This window comes from Pristiophorus japonicus, chromosome 9 (genome assembly GCF_044704955.1).
Source record: "Pristiophorus japonicus isolate sPriJap1 chromosome 9, sPriJap1.hap1, whole genome shotgun sequence".
In the NCBI taxonomy this organism is placed as follows: domain Eukaryota; kingdom Metazoa; phylum Chordata; class Chondrichthyes; family Pristiophoridae; genus Pristiophorus; species Pristiophorus japonicus.
The window spans coordinates 219,891,495-219,912,981 of record NC_091985.1 but is presented as its reverse complement, the minus strand read 5'-3'; the positions used below and the strand labels follow the sequence as shown (position 1 = coordinate 219,912,981).

The window sequence follows — 21,487 nt, the reverse complement described above, 5'->3', positions numbered from 1 at the left end:
GGATATAACGAGCATGGTGGATAGAGGTGTACCGATGGATGTGGTGTATTTAGATTTCCAAAAGACATTCGATAAGGTGCCACACAAAAGGTTACTGCAGAAGATAGAGGTACGCAGAGTCAGAGGAAATGTATTAGCATGGATAGAGAATTGGCTGGCGAACAGAAAGCAGAGAGTCGGGATAAATGGGTCCTTTTCGGGTTGGAAATCGGTGGTTAGTGGTGTGCCACAGGGATCGGTGCTGGGACCACAACTGTTTGCAATATACATAGATGACCTGGAAGAGGGGACAGAGTGTAGTGTAACAAAATTTGTAGATGACACTAAGATTAGTGGGAAAGCGAGTTGTGTGGAGGACACAGAGGCTGCAAAGAGATTTGGATAGGTTAAGCGAATGGGCGAAGGTTTGGCAGATGGAATACGATGTCGGAAAGTGTGAAGTCATCCACCTTGGGGGAAAAAAAACAGTAAAAGGGAATATTATTTGAATGGGGAGAAATTACAATATGCTGAGGTGCAGAGGGACCTGGGGGTCCTTGTGCATGAATCCCAAAAAGTTAGTTTGCAGGTGCAGCAGGTAATCAGGAAGGTGAATAGAATGTTAGCCTTCATTGTGAGAGGAATGGAGTACAAAAGCAGGGAGGTCCTGCTGCAACTATACAGGGTATTGGTGAGGCCGCACCTGGAGTACTGCGTGCAGTTTTGGTCACCTTACTTAAGGAAGGATATACTAGCTTTGGAGGGGGTATAGAGACGATTCACTAGGCTGATTCCGGAGATGAGGGGGTTACCTTATGATGATAGATTGAGTAGACTGGGTCTTTACTCCTTGGAGTTCAGAAGGATGAGGGGTGATCTTATAGAAACGTTTAAAATAATGAAAGGGATAGACAAGATAGAGGCAGAGAGGTTGTTTCCACTGGTAGGGGAGACGAGAACTAGGGGGCACAGCCTTAAAATACGGGGGAGCCAATTTAAAACCGAGTTGAGAAGGAATTTCCCAGAGGGTTGTGAATCTGGAATTCTCTGCCCAAGGAAGCAGTCGAGGCTAGCTCATTGAATGTTTTCAAGTCACAGATAGATAGATTTTTAACCAATAAGGGAATTAAGGGTTATGGGGAGAGGGCGGGTAAGTGGAGCTGAGTCCACAGCCAGATCAGCCATTATCTTATTGAATGGCGGAGCAGGCTCAAGGGTCTAGATGGCCTACTCCTATTCCTAATTCTTATATTCTTATTGACCTACGGTGACCTCCAACTTGCATCTGTTTCGCCATCAGCTTCCTTTCCCGCCACCGACTCTGATTCCTATGGCAACAACCTCCCTCCTCGAACTCTCTGCCCCTCAAATAGCCTCTGGACTTCACTCGCCTGCTCCACCTGTCTCTGAATTTGGACAGCGGTTCGTCGATGCTCCGTGTCGGCCCCATCCTGCTGACACCGGCTTTGTCCCTCCATGGGACCTCGGACTTTGACCCTGGTTCTAGCCTCTAGCCCGTTTTAAGTAGGGCCTGTCCCAATGGAACAGCTCCGTCTTTCCCTAGTACTGGTGCCAGTGTCCATGAAGCAAAACCCTTGCCTCCCACACCACTCTTTGAGTCACACTTTTAACTTTCCAATCTGCTTATCCCTGTACCAATTGCCGCGTGGCTCACGTAACAATCCAGAGATTATTACCTTTGAGGTTCTGCTTTTTAATTTGGACCCCGACTCCTTCAGCAGAACCTCATTTCTAGTTCTACCTATGTTGTTGGTTCCTACATGGACCACGACAACTGGATCCCCCCCTTCTCACTCCAAGTTCTTCTCCAGCTGTGAGGAGATTCTTTAGCCCTGGCACCGGGCAGGCAACACAACCTTCGAAACTTCCGGTCGCGTCTGCAGAGAACAGTATCTATCTCTCTGACTATACTGTCCCCCAACACAACTACATTCCCTTTCAAAGTGTCCAGATAACTCCCCCCTCCCTGATGCCCCACAATGTCTGCACCTCAGACTCCAGCTCAACAACTCTGAGCTGAAGCTCCTCAGGATGCATGCACTTACTGCAAAGGTGTTTGTCCGGGATCACAATGCTCCCCACAAACTCCCACATGCTGCATTTGTGACACACCACCTGCACTGCCAGCCCTATATCACCATGTTCTATTTAATTAAATGTTATTACATTTGTATTTAAGTAACTTATTTTACAGTTTAGTTCTTTGACTTCTTACTTGATCTGCATTGAGTAATGGATAATGACATTAAATATCTACCTGTAACACAAAGCATTACAAACAGTGTGGCAAAAAGCTGCAACTCCTTCCCCCTCTTCTCCCAATTCCCACTCTTTCCAAGTTCCCAAATAAACCATTCTGTTTAAGTACACTCCGTTTAAGACCGCACTGTGCAGACCACTCAAGGAGTGGTGAGGGAGTCCACAACAAGGGGAAATAACCTTCAAGTCAGAGCTAGGCCATTCAGGGGTGATGTCAGGAAACACTTCCTCTCACAAATGCTGAGAGGCTGTTTCTCTTGGCTCGAGAGTCTAGAAATAGGGGTCACAGTCTTGGGATAAGGGGTCGGCTATTTAGGACTGAGATGAGAAATGTCTTCACTCAGGGATGTGAATCTTTGGAATTCTCTAATCCAGAGGACTGTGGATGCTCAGTCATTGAGTATATTCAGGGCTGAGATCGATAGATTTTTGGGCACTAAAGGAATCAAGGGATACGGGGATAGTGAGGGAAAGTGGAGTTGAGGGAGGAGATCAGCCATGATCTTATTGAATGGCGGAGCAGGCTCGAGGGACCGCATGGCCCACTCCTCCGATTTCTTATCCTCATATGTTCTTCAAGGGTAGTGGAAATCCAGAACTCTGTTCCCAATAAAACTGAGGATGGGGGATAATTGAAAATGACAAAACTGAGGTTGATAGATTCTTCTTCGGCAAAGGTATTAAGGGCGATGGAACCAAGGCAGGTAGACGGAGTTAAAATACTGATCAGCCATGATTTAATTGAATGGCGGAACAGGCTCAAGGGGCCGAATGGTCTTTTCCTGTTCCTATGTTCCTGATGATATTTGTAAACAGCTTTTACAGGGGATTAGAAGGAGAGGATATGCAGACAGGATTAAACCTGGGTCCCTCCCGTTCCTATGATTCAGTCACACTGGGCGTTACCTTTACCCACTGAGCCATTGGGAGGAGGGTCCAGTGACCCTGCTGGAAAATACACGTGTGAGGCCTCAGGTGAGGACAGTGGAATAGCCTGTTGACACTCGCTGTCGAGGTTCATACAGGGAAATTGGGCACATGGGTCATGTATTGGTGAGTGCAGAATGGAACCCAGCCAGAGTCAGCACCTTTTAGGGGTGGAGAGGGAGAGGAACCAGTGAGTGTAGTACTGAACCCAGCCAGAGTCAGCACCATCAGGGGTGGAGAGGAAGAGAAGGGTAAAATAGTAGCAATTTGTGCAATATGCCTTGTTCTCTCCCTGGATCTTAAACGACTGAACTCACTCTTCCTCTAAAACTTCAGCTTGGTGTCCCTCAGTCCCTACTCCTTGATTTACCACACCTTCTCTCTCTTTCCCCCTGGATGTGTTCCACACTCTGGACCTTGGGCCTTCCCCAGGGATTCTCAGTATGAAGAGGGGGAATGTGTGTTGAGACAGGATGTCCCAGCTCTCCACCTTTAAAGGGACACGGAGAGGACCAGCTGGGCTGAATGGCCTGCTTTATGACATCACTGCAGTGCCTCGCAACCAACCTCACTGAGCCCTGCTCATTGTGGACTGGCAGTGTTTGATGGGACAGTGTAGAAGGAGCTTTACTCTGTATCTAACCCGTGCTGTACCTGCCCTGGGAGTGGCTGATGGGACAGTGTAGAGGGAGCTTTACTCTGTATCTAACCCGTGCTGTACCTGCCCTGGGAGTGGCTGATGGGACAGTGTAGAGGGAGCTTTACTCTGTATCTAACCCATGCTGTAGCTGACTGCAGAGTGCTTCAGGCAGACAATATGATCTCAGAATACCCCATTCCCCAGCACTGACATCCATCACCTCGATGAGAACATCATTTAACCCAAAGATAAGAGAAACCCATCACCTGGACACAGATGCAGAGGGACAGTGAGTGTCCCGAACATTGTTGTGCAGTGTGCTCGATAGTTCCTCCCTGTGTCTGAGCCTTTTGGTGATGATTTGAATTTGATGTCCTCGAGTTACTGACTCACCGACTGGTGGAAATAGTTTTTCCTCATTTACCTGATCACATTCTGACCACCTCCCTCAGATCTCCAATTCTCCTTTGTTCGAATGAAAAGAGCCCCAGTTTCTCCAATCTCCCCTGATAACTAAAGGCTCTTGTCCCTGGTATCGTCTCAGTGAATCTCTCTGCACCCTCTCCATGGCCTCGACATCCTTCCTGGTGTAAGATCCCCAAAACCTGACACAATATTCGAACTGCAGTCGAACCAATGATTAGTACAGGTTTACATGACCTCTGCCCTTTTGTACTCCACACCCCTATTTATAAAACTTAGGATCACATGTGCTTTTTAACCACTTCATCAACTTGTCCTCCCACTTTTAAAGGTTTGTGTATCTGAAGCCCTTCTAGGTTTTAGAGATATTAACATAACATGGCTAAAATACATCTCATGGGATTAAGGGTAATATATTAGCATGGATTGAGGATTGGTTAATGGACAGAAAACAGAGTAGGAATGAACGGGACTTTTTCATAGAATCAAAAAAATGTACAGTATGGAAGGAGGCCATTTCGGCCCATCGTGTCTGCACCTGCCGACCAAGACCTTTGCTTAAAAAGGGAGAAAGGGATAGATCGAGTTATTACAGGCCAGTACGCTAACCTCAGTGGTGGGAAAAGTATTGCAAAAAATCCTGACGGAAAGAATAAATCTTCATTTGGAAAGACATGGATTAATCAAGGACAGTCAGCATGGATTTGTTAAGGGAAGGTCATGCCTGACTAACTTGATTGAATTTTTCAAGGAGGTAACCAGGAGGGTCGATAAGATCAGTGCGTATATTGTAGTGCAAATTAATCTTAGCAAATCTTTTGATAAGGTCCCACATGGCAGATTGGTTATGAAAGTAAAAGCCCATGGGATCCAAGGTAAAGGGGCAAGTTGGATCCAAAATTGGCTCAGAGGAAGGAAGCAAAGGGTAATGGTTGATGGGTGTTTTGTGACTGGAAGTCTGTATCCAGTGGGGTTCTGCAGGGCTCAGTGCAGGGTCCCTTGCTTTTTATGGTATGTATCAATGACTTGCACCTAAATGTTGGGGGTATGATTAAGAAGTTTGCAGATGACACTAAAATAGGCTGTGTAGTTGATAATGAAGAAAGCTGAAGAACAGTGACAAATGGAATTCAATCCGGAGAAGTGTGAGGTAATGCATTTGGGGAGGTCTAATAAGACAAAGGAATACACATTAACTGGTACGGCATTGAAAGGTGTAGAGGCACAAATGGACCTTGGAGTGTAGGTTCACAGATCCCTGAAGGTAGCAGGCCAGGTAGATAAGGTGATTAAGAAGGCATGTGGAATACTTGCCTTTATTAGTCGAGGCATGGAATATAAGAGCCAAGGACATTATGCTTGAACTGCATAAAACACTGGTTAGGCCGCAGCTGGAGTACTGTGTGCAGTTCTGGTCACCATATTACAGGAAAGATGTGATTGCACTGGAAAGGGTGTAGAGGAGATTTACAAGAATGTTGCCTGGTCTGTAGAACTTTGGCTATGAGGAAAGATTGGATAGTCTAGGTCTGTTTTCTTTAGAACAGAGGAGGCTGAGGGGAGACCTGATTGAAGTGTATAAGATTATGAGGGGCCTGGATAGAGTAGATAGGAAAGACCTGTTTCCCTTGGCAGAGGGGTCAACAACCAGAGGGTCTAGATTTAAAGTAATTGGATGGAGGTATAGAGGAGACATGAGGGGAAATGTATTTACCCAAAGGGTGGTGGGAGTCTGGAACTCACTGCCTGAAAAGGTGGTAGAGGCACAAACCCTCACCACATTTAAAAATACTTGGATGTGCACTTGAAGTGCCGTAACCTGCAGGGCTACGGACCTAGAGCTGGAAGATGGGATTAGGCTGGATAGCTCTTGGTCGGCCGGTATGGACACGATGGGCCGAAATGGCCTCCCTCCGTGCTGTAAATTTCTATGGATTCTATGACATAAACTGGCTGATATAATGTGTATAGCGTGAAAGAGAAGTTTAGTCTGAGTTAGAAACTCGACAATCGATTCGGTGCAGACAGGTTGCCATGGCAACACTGATAAGACATTCCATTCACTGAATCCACTGTTGGAATCTGTAATCAGATCAGGGGAATGAACAGGGTTTGTCTGTCAGTAACCACAATGCAAGCTGAAACCAGAGTGAGTGTCACAATAGATTAGATTTATAATGTGTGATGTTTATCCCTATAATTGTGAAACTATAAGAAATAACAACTATCAGCAGGCAGGGTAGTTTAGAGATAATGAGAAAATTACTGAAGAAAAGTAACTGCTGGGAACCAGGGAAAGTGTCCTTGTAAATCACAGATTAGAGAAGTTCCAGCTGTCTTTTCCCAGCTTCCTGCCCAAACCCAGCAGAGAAGACACCGAAGAGTCAGGTGCCAGAGGTGGATCACTGCAGTGTATAAAAGTGAGGGGAGACTGATGTAAGGGGACAGTCAGGACTGGAGACACCGGAGATCAAGCTCAGGGCGCCCGAGGTTCCATCCAGCGGGCTGACCTTGTGTCAGTTACTGTGGGCACGCGGGACTTGCATGTTTACTCTGATTGATGGGTCAATATAAGTTACGGTGGAGGACAGAGAATCTGCTCATCTTACATTTATTTGCTAAGGTAATAGTTTCTGACACTGGACTTGCTAATTAACAGGACAAGGCATTAGCTAGAATCTAACACCTCTTTCCTATTCTGCTTCTCTACTGCTTTTACATTTTTACCATTTAATGTACTTTTCTTAAAATTTCCTTGTCCCAAAATGTATCACCTCACATTTCTCTCTGTTACATTTCAGCTGACATCTACCTGCCCCATTTACTAACCTGTGTATTCACACTGAAACTATGTACAGTCCTTTCAGTTGGTCATGGGCCCTTTTTTGGTCTCCTCTGGAGATTTTGATCGTGTGCCCCATATACCCAAGCCCAAATCATTTCTCTATATTGAGCAGAGCAATGGTCCCAACACTGACCATGGGGACACCACTGTTTACATTTCTCGGATCTGAAGAGCATCCATTAACCACTATTCTCTGTTTTCTGTCCTATACCCAACTTCCTCTCCACGCTGCCCCACTCCCTTTAATAACATGAGCCTTAATTTGATCAACAAGCCTCCTGTCCGGCACCTTATCAAACACCTTTTGACAATCCATCTACACAACATCCACTGCATTTCCTTTCTCACTGCACTGTTATTTCCTCAAATAATCCCTGCTGTCTGTCCTGAACTAATCCATTTCACTACCAAACATTGCAATGTTTGCCCCACCCAACAGGGTTTCTTCTGTTGAAAGCCACAACAGAAAGATCCACAAAGCGGCGACTCGTCAGGGATCGTCTGCAAATGAAGCAGAAACATGGAGTGGTCAGGGGGTGCCTGTAAATGAAGGAGAAATGGTGACAGGCCAGGGAGGGTCTGTAAATGAAGGAGAATTGGTGATTGGTCAGGGAGGGTCTGTAAATGAAGGAGAATTGGTGATTGGTCAGGGAGTGTCTGTCAGTGAGGGAGAAATGGTGAATGGTCAGAGAGGGTCTGTAAATGAAGGAGAATTGGTGATTGGTCAGGGAGCGTCGTAAATGAAGGAGAATTGGTGACAGACCAGGGAGGGTCTGTAAATGAAGGAGAAATAGAGACTGGTTTCCCTCTCTCTCTTGTCCCCTGTCATATGCAATATATGTGGAGGATTTTTATGAAAACTGATCAAAAAAGAATTTTACAGAAAATAACTGATTTCACATCTTATGTAATATAGTTATAAATTGGGATGGTTCAAAGGAACTTCTTTGTCCATATTTGTAAAGCAACAAAGAGTGGGCGGGAGAGAAAATCATTGACTCATTGATTTTGTTCTCACTCTGCACACAGGGGCTTTCTCAGCATCTCTTCTGAAGGTGCTGGTAATTGCCGGGGAGACGGTTTACAGCCCATAGAATTGTAACAGGTGGGCCCAGATTTAGATCACTCTGTTCTCTGAACTACTCAAGTCCCACTCCAGAGACTTGAGCACAAAAGTCCAGGCTGGCACTCCAGTGCAGCACTGAGGGAGCACTGCACTGTCAGATGTCGTCTCTTGTGATGCGACGTTAAACCGAGAACCCGGCTGCAACTCGAGTGGATTTAAAAGATCCCATGGAACTATATCGAAGAAGAGCAGGGGAGTTACCTCGGCGTCCTGGCCAATATATATCCCTCAATCAACATCACGAAAATACGTTATCTGTTCATTGCTGTTTGTGGGAGCTTTCTGTGCACAAATTAACTGCCACATTTCCTACATTAAAATAGGAAATACAACACCTGCCCTTTCACCTCCTCCCTTCCCACCGTCCAGGGTCACAGACACTCCTTCCAGGTGAAACAACGATTTATTGTACTACTTTGAATTTAGTATACTGTATTCGCTGCTCACGATGCAGTGTCCTCTACATTGGAGAGACCAAATGCAGATTGGATGATCGCATCGCGGAACACCTTCGTTCAGACGCAAGCGTGACTCTGAGTTTCTGATCGCTTGTTATTGAAATTCTCCGGACCACTCCCACTCTGACCTCTCTCTCCTCGGCCTCCTCCACTGTTCTAATAACGCTCGAGGCACAGAATTTCACCTTCCGGACTCAACATTGAGTTCCACAATTTCACCATAACCACCGCTCCCATTGTTTAGTACAGCAGCTGTTGGTAATGATCTCCATTTACACCTCCTCCAGACCCATCTTTTGTTTCTTGTCCCATCACCATCTCCTTTTGCCTTGCTGCATCATCCCTTTTGTCATTTAATCACTCCTGTCTTTCCTCCCCTTTCCCTGCCTCTGCACTTATTTAAAACTTATATTCAAGACTGAGATAGATAGATTTTTGGAGTCTAGGGGAATCAAGAGATAGGGAGATGGGGCGGGAAAGTGGAATTGAGGTTGATGATCAGCCATGATCTTATTGAATGGTGGAGCAGGCTCGAGGGGCCGGAGGGCCGACCCTTGCTCCTATTTTCCAGTTCTGATGAAAGGAAAGTGACCTGATACGCTAACTCTATTTCTATCTCTACAGATGTTGCCTGAGTATTTCCATTATTTTCTTTTATATTTCAGGTGACCAGTGAGTGTAGAACTGAAACCTGCCAGAGTCAGCACCTTCAGGGGAGGAGAGGGAGGGGAACCAGTGAGTGTAGAACTGAACCCAGCCAGAATCAGCACCTTCAGGGGAGGAGAGGGAGAGGAACCAGTGAGTGTAGAACTGAACCCAGCCAGAATCAGCACCTTCAGGGGAGGAGAACCAGTGAGTGTAGAACTGAACCCAGCCAGAGTCAGCGCCTTCAGGGAAGGAGAGGGAGGGGAACCAGTGAGTGTAGAACTGCACCCAGCCAGAGTTGGTGGTGAAAACTGGGAGCGGAGGACAAACTGTCTTGAGACGTGCGATGTGTTTGGCTTTCAGCACAGGGAGGAGGGAGAGAGTCGGATGGGGATTTACAGCTTTGGGGGAACAAGAGAGGAAAGAATGTTCCATAGAATCTAGAATTGTCTGTTCTATGCTTAGTGATGAGTTCTGTAATCTCCTTTTACAGGATATTAGAAGGGGAGATTTTCAGACTGGAAACAGCAACCAAACATCACGTCAAGATCTGACAGTTACTTGATTCCTCAGGCCTTTGAATGTGGCAGGAGAATTATTTGCTTGTTCTGTCTTTGAGAAAATATTTCACAAATCGGCATGACTGGAAAAGCACTGAGACACACACATCCGCGTGAGTGTTCCAGTGCACTGACTGGAAGAAGCTTTAACCAGTTACACAACCTGAAAAAACATTGCACCATTCACAGCACGGAGAAACCATTACACGTGTTGTGTGTGTGGACGAGGCTTCAACTGATCATCCAACCATGGAGAGTCACAAGGACACCTGCACCATGGAGAAACCGTGGAAATGTGGGGACTGTGGAAAGGGATTCAGTTACCCGTCTGAGCTGGAAACTCATCGATGCAGTCACACCGGGGAGAGGCCATTCACCTGCCCCATGTGTGGGAAGGGATTCACTCGGTCATCCCATCTGCTGAGGCACCAGCGAGTTCACACTGGGGAGAGGCCGTTCATCTGCTCTGACTGTGGGAAGCATTTCACTCAGTCATCCAACCTGCTGACACACCAGCAAGTTCACACTGGGGAGAGGCCGTTCATCTGCTCTGACTGTGGGAAGCATTTCACTCAGTCATCCAACCTTCTGACACACCAACAAGTTCACACTGGGGCGAGCCCATTCACTTGCTCCATGTGTGGAAAGGGATTCCCTTCATCATCAACCCTGCTGACACACCAGCGAGTTCACACTGGGGAGAGGCCATTCACCTGCTCTGAGTGTGGGAAGGGATTCACTCAGTCATCCAACCTGCTGACACACCAGCAAGTTCACACTGGGGAGAGACCATTGACCTGCTCTGAGTGTGGGAAGGGATCCACTAGTTCATTTAACCTTCTAACACACCAGCAAGTTCACACCAGGGAGAGCCTATTCACCTGTTTGGAGTGTGGGAAGCGATTCACTCAGTCATCCAGACTTCTTACTCACCAGCAAATTCACACTGGGGAGAGGCCGTTCACCTGCTCAGAGTGTGGGAAGGGATTCACTCATTCATCCATCCTGCTGACACACCAGCATGTTCACAAGTGACTGCAGGGGTGGGAGTCTACTGTTATTGCTGATAAGCACATCCCGGCTGAACCATGTTCATTCTGACAGTTGGGGTTTGTTTCTGCTGATGTTAATGACCCCTGTAACTGGGCTGTTGTTTAATATTTTGATATTTCAAATAAAACAGTGTGTCGATATTTAATGTCTCCAAGATAAGAGGAGACTAATTGATGTCCTGTTTCTGACTGCTCTATTTTGGGCCTTTTTTCAATTCTAACTCTACATTATTTCAGTTCTCAAACCTGTTCGTTACTCTCAGGGACAAGTCCCAGCTCCCCCTACCTTCCAGAGTGCCTCTTCTTGCCTTGGTATCCAGGGACGGTCTCGGTAACATGCCCGGGATCACTAAACACAAAACACAGTTTGTTAATCATGTTCAACTACTGGACTTAGCGTGTGCCTCACAGCATCTCTCTCACCTTCGCTGTGTGAATAGAGCAGCATGCCTGCAAACCTCGTCTTGAATTTAAATCCACTCAGCAAATGTATTTAACAAAATATGAACAAGTAAATACATCACGGCCCAATAATCCAACTCCTTATTGACAGCAGGAAGTCTGTTGTCTAACTCCTCGAGTGAACAAAATAAAGAGCCCAAATGTAAGAGCCCCTCGAATCCTTTAATACCTTTCAAATCGTGACCAGTTCCTTATTGTAGAATTCTCTGTCCCTGTGGGAGTCAATATCGGTCAAAAACTGCTGATTGAAAACTTATAAAAAATGTTCTCTTTTTCAGCGTTTCAAGCTGACCTGTTCCTTCTCTGAGAATCTCCAAGGAGACTCTTTGATTTGAACACATCTCTCTTTTATATCCACCATTAGAGTTACGGGGAATTCGAATACATGACCACTCAAATTTAAAAGAGCCCATCAGTCATATACAGACTGAACCAAACACACAGCTCGGTGTCAGTATGAACTATTCCTCTCACCAGCCTGTAAATGAAACCTGTAATACTGAGGCTAAAATTCCCCCTCCGTGTGCTGGGGGTGCAGGCAGTGCTGGGCAGAAGGAGCAGCAAACTGGCTTCAGAGCTGACTTTTTCCTTTCCCGGGGTTTTGCGATGAGCATATGCTGGGGCCCATTGAGCTTTCACTGCTCCTGACAGGGTAGATGAGAGAGGATGTTTCCCCTCATGGGGGAACCGAGGGGCCATAGTTTCAGAATAAGGGGTTGCCCATTTAAAACAGAAATTAGGAGGAATTTCTTCTCTGAGGGTGGTGAATCTTTGGAATTCTCTACCCCAGAGAGCTGTGTAGGATGGGTCTTTGAACATATTTAAGTGATGATACAGATTTTTGAAGGAGAACGGAGTCAAGGGCATTGGGGAGCGGGCAGGGAAGTGGAGTTGAGGCCAGGATCCCATCAGCCATGATCTTATTGAATGGCGGAGCAGGCTCAAGGGGCCAAATGGCCTACTCCTGCTCCTATTTCTTATGTTCTCTGGGATATTTCCAAGCATGTTCTCACTGCCCCTGGAATTCTAACGCATTGACCCCCTGGGTGTGAGGCCAGCACTCTGTGCCATTAAACACTGGAGTGAAGCCGAGTCCTGCAGCCACACAGTCACTAGGAGCAGTTGCTAACTGTCTTGAGTGACCTTGGGGCGATTAGTCCCACTTTTGGGCTGGTTGTGGTTTCTTCCCGCTTCCCTTGGATTGCATTTTTATTTGTTCCCTCTGGTTTGGTTTCACTTTCATTGCTGGACACACTACTCAAAGCACTTTGTCCGATCTGCCCCTGGGAATGAGCAGACTCCTCCCTCATTTCCCACACTGCACCGTCTCGCCTCCTCTTTCCCCCTTAGTTGTGTTACACACTCTGGGCCCGGGCCCGGGCCCTGGCCCTTCCCCGGAGATTCTCAGTATGAACAGGGGGGATGTGTGTTGAGACAGGATGTCCCAGCTCTCCACCTTTAAAGGGACAAGGAGAGGACCCGCTGGGCTGAATGGCCCTGCTTTATGACATCACTGCAGTGCCTAGCAACCAACCTCCCTGAGCCGGAGCCGCAGGTTGTTGTTCGGGGCCTGAGGCCCACAGCGGGTGTGTGTGAAGCGGATAATGCGGAATATTGTCTCTTGGACGGGCGGGGCCTGGACCCGCACTCAGTGTGTGTGAAGTCCGCGGCCGGCCCCACGGGGTTTATTAACCCGTTCCCTCCCTCCGCCCATCTCTCACCTGCTGCCTCAGACACAGCCGCCCCACCGCGCATGCTCAGCTCACATTGCCCGGGTGATTGACAGCAGCTCCGGACCAATAGAAAGAGCGGGGGCGGGGCTGGAGGATCGAGCGGGCATGTGGTCCTCCAACCAATCGGAGTGTGCGAGAGGCGGGGCTGAGCCTGGTTGTGGGCGGGGCCGAGCCCGGGTGTTGCTGCCAATGACCAGACTGACGGACCTGGGCGGCGCCACAAGATGTTGCCCCGGGACCGCAGCAGCTTCTCAACCCCCGGCCGCGGGCCCTCAATAAGCTGCTAACCGGCCCAATGATTCAGGCCTGAACAGCAGAAGCTGCGGGATCCTTGTCCCATCCGTCAATCACACCATCCTGCTGAAGGAAAGTTCCAGAACAAACCGCCTCAAACTGCCCGCCCAGCACCACGTGTGCTCGGCCTGACTGACAGGAGCTCGGACCAATAGGAACAGCCCCGGCAGAGATGGGCGGAGCGAGCTGGCGGCGGGTCCTCCAACCAATGGCGGCGCAGCAAGGGGGCGGGGCCTGGTGCCCAGCTCAGGTGTGCGGGGGCCGATTGTGACGCTGTCCCCAGGTGAGAGCAGCTGAGTGAGCCCAGAGCTGGGACTGGAATCTGGGTGAGGGGCCACAGTGAGCACAGAGCTGGGACTGGAATCTGGGAGAGAGGTCACAGTGAGCACAGAGCTGGGGCTGGAATCTGGGAGAGGGGCCACAGTGAGCACAGAGCTGGGATTGGAATCTGGGAGAGGGGCCACAGTGAGCACAGAGCTGGGACTGGAATCTGGGAGAGGGACCACAGTGAGCTCAGAGCTGGGGCTGGAATCTTGGAGAGGGGCCACAGTGAGCACAGAGCTGGGGCTCGAATCTGGGAGCGGGGCCACAGTGAGCACAGAGCTGGGGCTCGAATCTGGGAGAGGAGAGCTGGGACTGGAATCTGGGAGAGGGGCCACAGGCAGCACAGAGCTGGGGCTGGAATCTGGGAGAGGGGCCACAGGCAGCACAGAGCTGGGGCTGGTATCTGGGAGAGGGGCCACAGTGAGCACAGAGCTGGGGCTGGAATCTGGGAGAGGGGCCACAGTGAGCACAGAGCTGGGGCTGGTATCTGGGAGAGGGGCCACAGTGAGCACAGAGCTGGGGCTGGAATCTGGGAGAGGGGGCCACAGTGAGCACAGAGCTGGGATTGGAATCTAGGAGAGGCCACAGTGAGCACAGAGCTGGGGCTGGTATCTGGGAGAGGGGCCACAGCGAACACAGAGCTGGGGCTGGAATCTGGGAGAGGAGCCACAGTGAGCGGCCTTTCAAAGGGCCAGAGGGACATCAGCATCACCTGATAAGTTATTCAAATACACATTTCCTGCAGTATCAGAGACAGCCTCTGTCACTTTGCAAAAACTGTTTAATAATGGCCTGGAATTTGTGGTCAGCAGTGAAGCAAATACTTTCACCCCTGGCCCCAAAGTAAGCTTCCCACAAAGATGTGGCAATCTCTGTGTCGAGATGTTCGTGTTTTCCGACGTGTTATTCAAATCAACAGAGTGCAGTGGGAATCCCTGAGCGCGAGTTGCTGTGATGTCAACAAGCTGCCGAAACAGCCAATCAAAACACAGAATTCTCAACACGAACAAAGAAGTGGATAAGCTCTATAAATGTTTACTTTTTAGAAAAATGTTACAACAAAACAAAGATTGGGGCTCCCATATGGGGAAACAGCGAACCTGAAATAAAGATGAACAAACTTTAAAAAAAGGCTTCTTAAATTTAATGTTTATTATAATGGATAAATTTAACACTGCACAATTTTATTCTTAAAACTGACTGATTTGACATTATCGCACTCACCAGGTGTCATGTCAGTTGATTCAACAAACTCACAAAGACACTTCAGTTGGGTGTAAAACTTTATTTGTCCAAAGTCCATCCGAATTTAACCAAGCATCACAGTCTTAGCTAGACATCAATCCTACGACACCTGCTCTACCACAAGCCGTCAGTGATTACATCCTCATGACCCGGGTAGAACCTCGGCTGAGTCAAGGAGCTGGGCTCCGTTCTCCCAATATGATGGGTAACTAATTACATAGAATATACGGCACAGAAACAGGCCCTTCAGCCCAACCAATCCATGCCGGCATTTATGCTCCACTCGAACCTCCTCCCATCCTTCGATATCTGACACTATCAGCATAATCCTCTATTCCCTTCTCCCTCATGGTCTTGTCTAGCCTCCCCTGAAATGCATCTATATTATTTGTTAAACCACTCCCTGTGGTAGCGAGTTCCACATTTTCACCATTCTTTGGGTAATGAAGTTACTTCTAAATTCTCTATTGGATTTCTTGGTGGCTATCTTATATTGATGGCCTCTAGTTATGCCCTTTGCCACAAGTGGGAACATTCTCTCTGTATCTACTCTATCAAAACCTTTCATAATTTAAAAATACCTCTATTCGGTCACCCCCCCCCCTCAGCTATCACCTTTCAAGAAAAAAGAAACTCAGCCTGTTCATCCTTTACTGATAAATATAACCTCACATTTCTGGTATCATCCTTGTAAATCTTTGTTGCACCCTCTCTATGCCTCTATAAACCTTGTTATAATATGCTGACCAGAATTATACACAAGCATGCTCCAACGAAGGTTCGATACAAGTTTAGCATTACTTCTCTACTTTTCAATTCTATCCCTCTATAAATAAACTCTCGTGCTTGGTTTGCTTTTTTATGGCCTTATCAACCTGCGTCGATACTTTTAGTGATTTGTGTACTTGTATTTTTAAGTTCCCTTTGCTTTGCAACCCCATTTAGATACATATTTTCCATGCAATATGTGACCTCCTTATTTTTCTTAACAAAATCTTACACTTATCTGTATTGAAATCATTTACCAATTATATGTCCATTCTGCAAGTTTATTAAAGTCTTCTTGTAATGTGTTGCGTGTTGCTGTCATCCTCAGTATTGACTATTCCCTACACCCACCCCCCCAATTTTGTGGCATCCGCAAATTTATTCCCCTTAACCCCCCCCTCCACCCACCCACTTATATAATTGTTCCTGTGTATAACTCGGGTCAGTGAACATGAGAACACGGCAGTAGAACCACAGCTGCTTCAGAGACCCCTCTCTTATTTCCACTGTCTCAAAGCTGCAGACTGTTCACTCCTTTCTTTCTCCAGTGCCTTCTATCACCTCTCTGTCTCTGTCTTCACCTGATCTTCCTCTTCTGGCCGCTTTGCTCAGAAACATGTTTTCCCGAGGCTTTTGTGTCAGCAAAGCACTTGTGGGGCCACGAGACTGGCTGCATGTTCGACCTCAGGCTAACTTTGCTTACCCATGATGCTAGTGTTAGCCACTTTCTCATTGTTTAGCACGAAATTCCGGCATAAAAGGAGCATTTATCTTCCAACAGACGTATATACAGAATATTAAACTCCAGTCTAATTATTCTGGGTTATTATCAGCATCAACAAACCCCCTAAAATACCATAATTAACATGGGTCAGGCCTGGGTGTGATTAATTGCAGAATCAGACCACTGCAGTGAAGTGTGAACTCGCTGGTGTCTCAGCAGGTCAGATGGACTGGTGAATCACTTTTCACTCAGGGCGCAGGGGCACGGCCTCTCCCCGGTGTGAATCCACTCATGTTTCAGAAGGCCGGATGATTGTGTACACGTCTTACCTCAATGAGAGGATTTGAACGGGCTCTCGTCAACGGTCTTTGGAGCTCCTGAAGCTCTTCTCACTGTCGGAACATTTAAACGGTGCCTCCTCGCTGTGAACTCACCAGGGTCGCTGACCTCCCAAACCTCTTCCCGCAGTGAGAGCAGCTGAACGGCCTCTCCCGGTTGATGCATCTTTAGTTCCTCAGTGCTTTTAAAGCTCCTCTTGCATTCGGGGCATTTATAGGGTCTCTCGTCAGTGTGAACTCGCTGGTGCACATGCAGGTAGGATAAATGAGTGAATGCCCTCCCACACACGGAGCAGGAGAACGGTCTCTCCCCGGTGTGAATCTGCTGGTGTGTCAGCAGATTGAATGACTGAGTAATCGCTTCCCACACACGGAGCAGGTGAACGGCCTCTCCCCAGTGTGAATTCGCTGGTGTACCAGCAGGGTGGATGAACAAGTGAATCGCTTCCCACACACGGAGCAGGTGAATGACCTCTCCCCAGTGTGAACTCGCTGGTGTACCAGCAGTGGGGATGAACAAGTGAATCGCTTCCCACACACTGAGCAGATGAACGGCCTCTCCCCAGTGTGAACTTGCTGGTGTACCAGCAGCGCGGATGAATAAGTGAATCGCTTCCCACACACTGAGCAGATGAACAGCCTCTCCCCAGTGTGAACTCGCTGGTGTATCAGCAGCGCGGATGAACAAGTGAATCGCTTTCCACACACGGAGTAGGTGAACGGCCTCTCCCCAGTGTGAACTCGCTGGTGTACCAGCAGGGCGGATGAACACGTGAATCGCTTCCCACACACTGAGCAGATGAACGGCCTCTCTGCAGTGTGAACTCGCAGGGTGTACCAGCAGGGCGGATGAATGAGTGAATCGTTTCCCACACACTGAGCAGATGAATGGCCAGTGTGACAGCGCTGGTGCTGTATCGGGTTGCTGGACCATTTAAAGCTCTGCTCACAGTCAGAGCATTGAAAAGGTCTCTCCTCGCTGTGAACCAACTCGTGTGACAACAGATTGTAAGACTGTGTAAACCTCTTCTCACAGTGAGAGCAGGCGAACGGTCTCTCCCCGGTGTGAACTCACTGGTGTCTCAGCAGTTTCCACGAGTGGTTAAATCCCTTCACACACACGGAGCAGATGAATGGCCATTTTCTGGTGTAACTGTGTTGATGAGTTTTTAGCTGAGACACAGAGTTTACTCTCGTCCCACAGTCCCCACATTGATGGGGTCTCTCCACAGTACGGCTGCACTTGTGTCTCCCCAGGCTGGATGGTCGGCTGAAGGAGTGTCCACAAAGGGATCACGCGTAAGGTTTGTCCGTTCTCAGATTGCTGCTTTCCACTTCCATATGCCGACAATATTCAGGCCCTGACTCTGTCAGATCTTGACGTGATCTTTGCTTCAATCTTCCCTTCTGCACGTCCTCTCCATGTAATGCCCTGACATTACTAATGACTGTAAGTGCAGGAGAGAATTTCAGAATACACAATTTTCAATCTTACATTTTCTTTATGTTTTGCCCAAAATTGCTCTCCCTCCTCTCTGCACTGAAATCAAGATGTATCACAATCCCACTGTCCCTTTAACAACAACAACTTGTATTTATATAGTGCCTTCAATGTAGTAAATTGTCCCAAGGCATTTTACAGGAGTATTGCAACACAAACAATTTGACACTGAGCCACACAAGGAGAAATTAGGATATTTGATGTAGGTTTTAAGAAGCATCTTAAAGCAGGAAAGAGAGGTAGAGAAGCAGAGGTTTAGGGAGGGAGTTCCAGAGCTTAGGGCCCAGGCAGCTGAAGGCACGGCTACCAATGGTTGAGTGATTATAATCAGGGATGCTCAAAAGGGCAGAATTAGAGGAGCAGAGACATCTCAGGAGGTTGTGGGGCTGGAGGAGATTACAAAGATAGGGAGGGGCGAGGCCATGGAGAGATTTGAAAATGAGGAGAATTTTGAAATCAAGGTGTTGTTTAACCGGGAGCCAATGTCGGTCAGCGAGCACAGGGGAGATAGGTGAATGGGACTTGGTGCGAGTTCGGACATGGGCAGCCGAGTTTTGGATGACCACAAGTTTACGTTGGGTAGAAAGTGGGAGGCCAGCCAAGAGTGAATTGGAATAGTCAAGTCCTGAGGTACCAAAAGCATGCATGTAGGGTTCAGCAGCGGATGAGCTGAAGAAGGCGGAGACGGGCGATGTTACAGAGATGGAAATAGGCAGTCCTAGTTAGACTGCGGATATGTGGTCGGAAGCTCATTTCGGGGATAAGTATGGCACCAAGGTTGCGAACAGTGTGGTTCAGCCTCAGACAGATGCCAGGGAGAGGGATGGAGTCAGTGGCTAGGGAACGGAGTTTGTGACGGGGACCAAAAACAATGGCTTTGGTCTTCCCAATATTTAATTGGAGAAAATTTGTGCTCATCCAGGACAAGCAATCTGCCAATTTAGAGGCCATGGAGGGATTGAGAGAAGTGGTAGTGAGGTAGAGCTGGATGTCATCAGTGTACATATGGAAACTGTTGCTTTGGTTTTGGATAATATCACCAAGGGGCAGTATATAAATGAGAATTAGGGGGCCAAGGATAGATCCTTGGGGGACACCATAGGTAACGATGCGGGAGCAGAAATTACATAGGATTACATCGGATATACGACACAGAAGCAGGTCATTTGGCCCCACTAGACCCCGCAGCGTTAATGCTCCACTCGAGAATCCTCCCATCTTTCCTCATCTAAATCTATCTGCATAACCCTCGATTCCCTTCTCCCTCATATGCTTGTCTCGTCTCTCCTTAAATGTATCTATACTATTCACTTCAACCACTCCCTGTGGTAGTGAGTTCCACATTCTCACCACTCTTTGGGTAAAGAAGTTTCTTCTGAATTCCCTATTGGATTTCTTGTTGACTATCTTATATTGATAGCCTCTAGTTATGCTCTTCCCCAGTAGTAGAAACATTCTCTCTCTATCCACTCTGTCAAAACCTTTCATAATTTAAAAGACCTCTATTAGGTCACTCCTTGGCCTTTTTCAATAGAAAAGAGACCCAGCCTGTTCATCCTTTCCTGATATGTATACCCTCACATTTCTTGTATCATCCTTGTAAATCTTTTCTGCACCCTCTCCAATGCCTCTATATCCTTTTTATATGGTGACCAGAACTGTATACAGTATTCTAAGTGTGGTCTGACCAAGGTTCAAAACAGGTTCAGCATAACTTCCCTACATTTCAACTCTATACCTCTAGAAATAAACCCGAGTGCTCAGTTTGCCTTTTTATGGCCTTGCTAACCTGTGTCGTAACTTTTAGTGATTGGTGTATTTGTACTCTGAGATCTCTTTGTTCCTCTACCTCACCCAGACTCGCTCCCTTCCAGTAATAAGTGACCTCCCTATTCTTCCCACCAAAATGTAATACCTCACAGTTATCTGTGTTGAACTACATTTACCAATTATATTCCCATTCTGAAAGTTTATTAATGTCCTCCTCTAATTTGTTGCAGGCATCCCCAGTATTGACTATTGCTCCCAATTTGGTGTCATCCGCAAATTTAGAAATTGTGTTTTTGATTCCAAAGTCTAAATTGTTAATGTAAATTGCGAACATGTGGTCCCAGCACTGATCCTTGTGTAACACCACTGCCCACCTTCTCCCACTGTGGATAGCTACCCTTTACCCCTACTCTCTGCTTTCTGTCTTGAAGCCAGCGAGCTATCCATTCTGCTACTTGTCACCTGACTCTGAAGAGAAGCCATTGCAGGTGATTCTCTGGCTACAATTAGACAAGAATGGAACCAGGCGAGTGCACATCCACCCAGCAGGATGATGGTGGAGAGGCATTGGAGGAGGATGCAGTGGTCAACCGTATCAAAGGCTGCAGACAAGTCAAGAAGGATGAGAAGGGATAGTTTACCTTAGTCACAGTCACAAACAATGTCAGTTGTGACTTTGATGAGAGCTGTTTCAGTACTATGGCAGGGTTGGAAACCTAATTTGATGGATTCAAACATGGAGTTGCAGGAAAGATGGGAATGGTTTGGGAGGTGACAACATGTTGACGATCTTTGGAGAGGAATGGAAGGTTGGAGATGGGGTGGTAGTTTGCAAGAATGGAGGAGTCAAGGGTTGTTTTTTTGTGGAGCGGGGTGATGACAGATGTGAGGGAAAAGGGGACTGTACGTGAGGGGAGAGAACCATTAACAATGGCAGCGGACATGGGAGCCAGAAAAGGAAGTTGGGTAGTCAGCATATTGGTGGGAATAGGGTCGAGGCAGCAGGAAGTGGGTCTCGTGGACAAGATGAGCGTGGAGAAGTCATGAGGGGAAATTGGAGAGAAACTAGAAAAAGATATGAGTTTAGGGCTAGGGTAGGAGGGAAGTTCAGAGGAAGTTTGGCCCAGTGGGCTAGGGGGAGGAAGGGAAGTGGCAGAGGCGGCTGAACGGATGGTCTCAATCTTTGAGACAAAGAAGGCCATGAGCTCCTCTCACATTGTCGGAGGAGAGGGTGGAGACTGAGGAGAGTGGTTTAAGAAGATGGTTAGCCATGGACAATAGAAGCCGGAGTTTATTTTTACATTCCAGAATGACTCTGGAATAGTGTTCCTGGAATTAAACACAACACAGAGACAGAGACAGGGTCAATGAGTGCAGTGCATTTGATGTAGTC

General features: G+C 47.5%; 2 protein-coding genes across 2 annotated transcripts in view; one reads left to right on the top strand and one right to left on the bottom strand.

Moving 5' to 3' along the window:
- LOC139273739 (zinc finger protein 585A-like) overlaps positions 1-11,208 on the top strand; it is a 54,674-nt gene extending 43,466 nt beyond the window's left edge. Inside the window, exon 4 of the mRNA XM_070890799.1 lies at positions 10,237-11,208. Coding sequence (XP_070746900.1) covers positions 10,237-10,918 — 682 coding nt within the window. The 3' untranslated portion in view covers positions 10,919-11,208. The remainder of the gene's footprint in view (positions 1-10,236) is intronic.
- Positions 1-21,487, bottom strand: part of LOC139273731 (zinc finger protein 664-like) — a 316,000-nt gene that overhangs the window by 248,307 nt on the left and 46,206 nt on the right. The gene's annotated exons all lie outside the window — the stretch shown is intronic.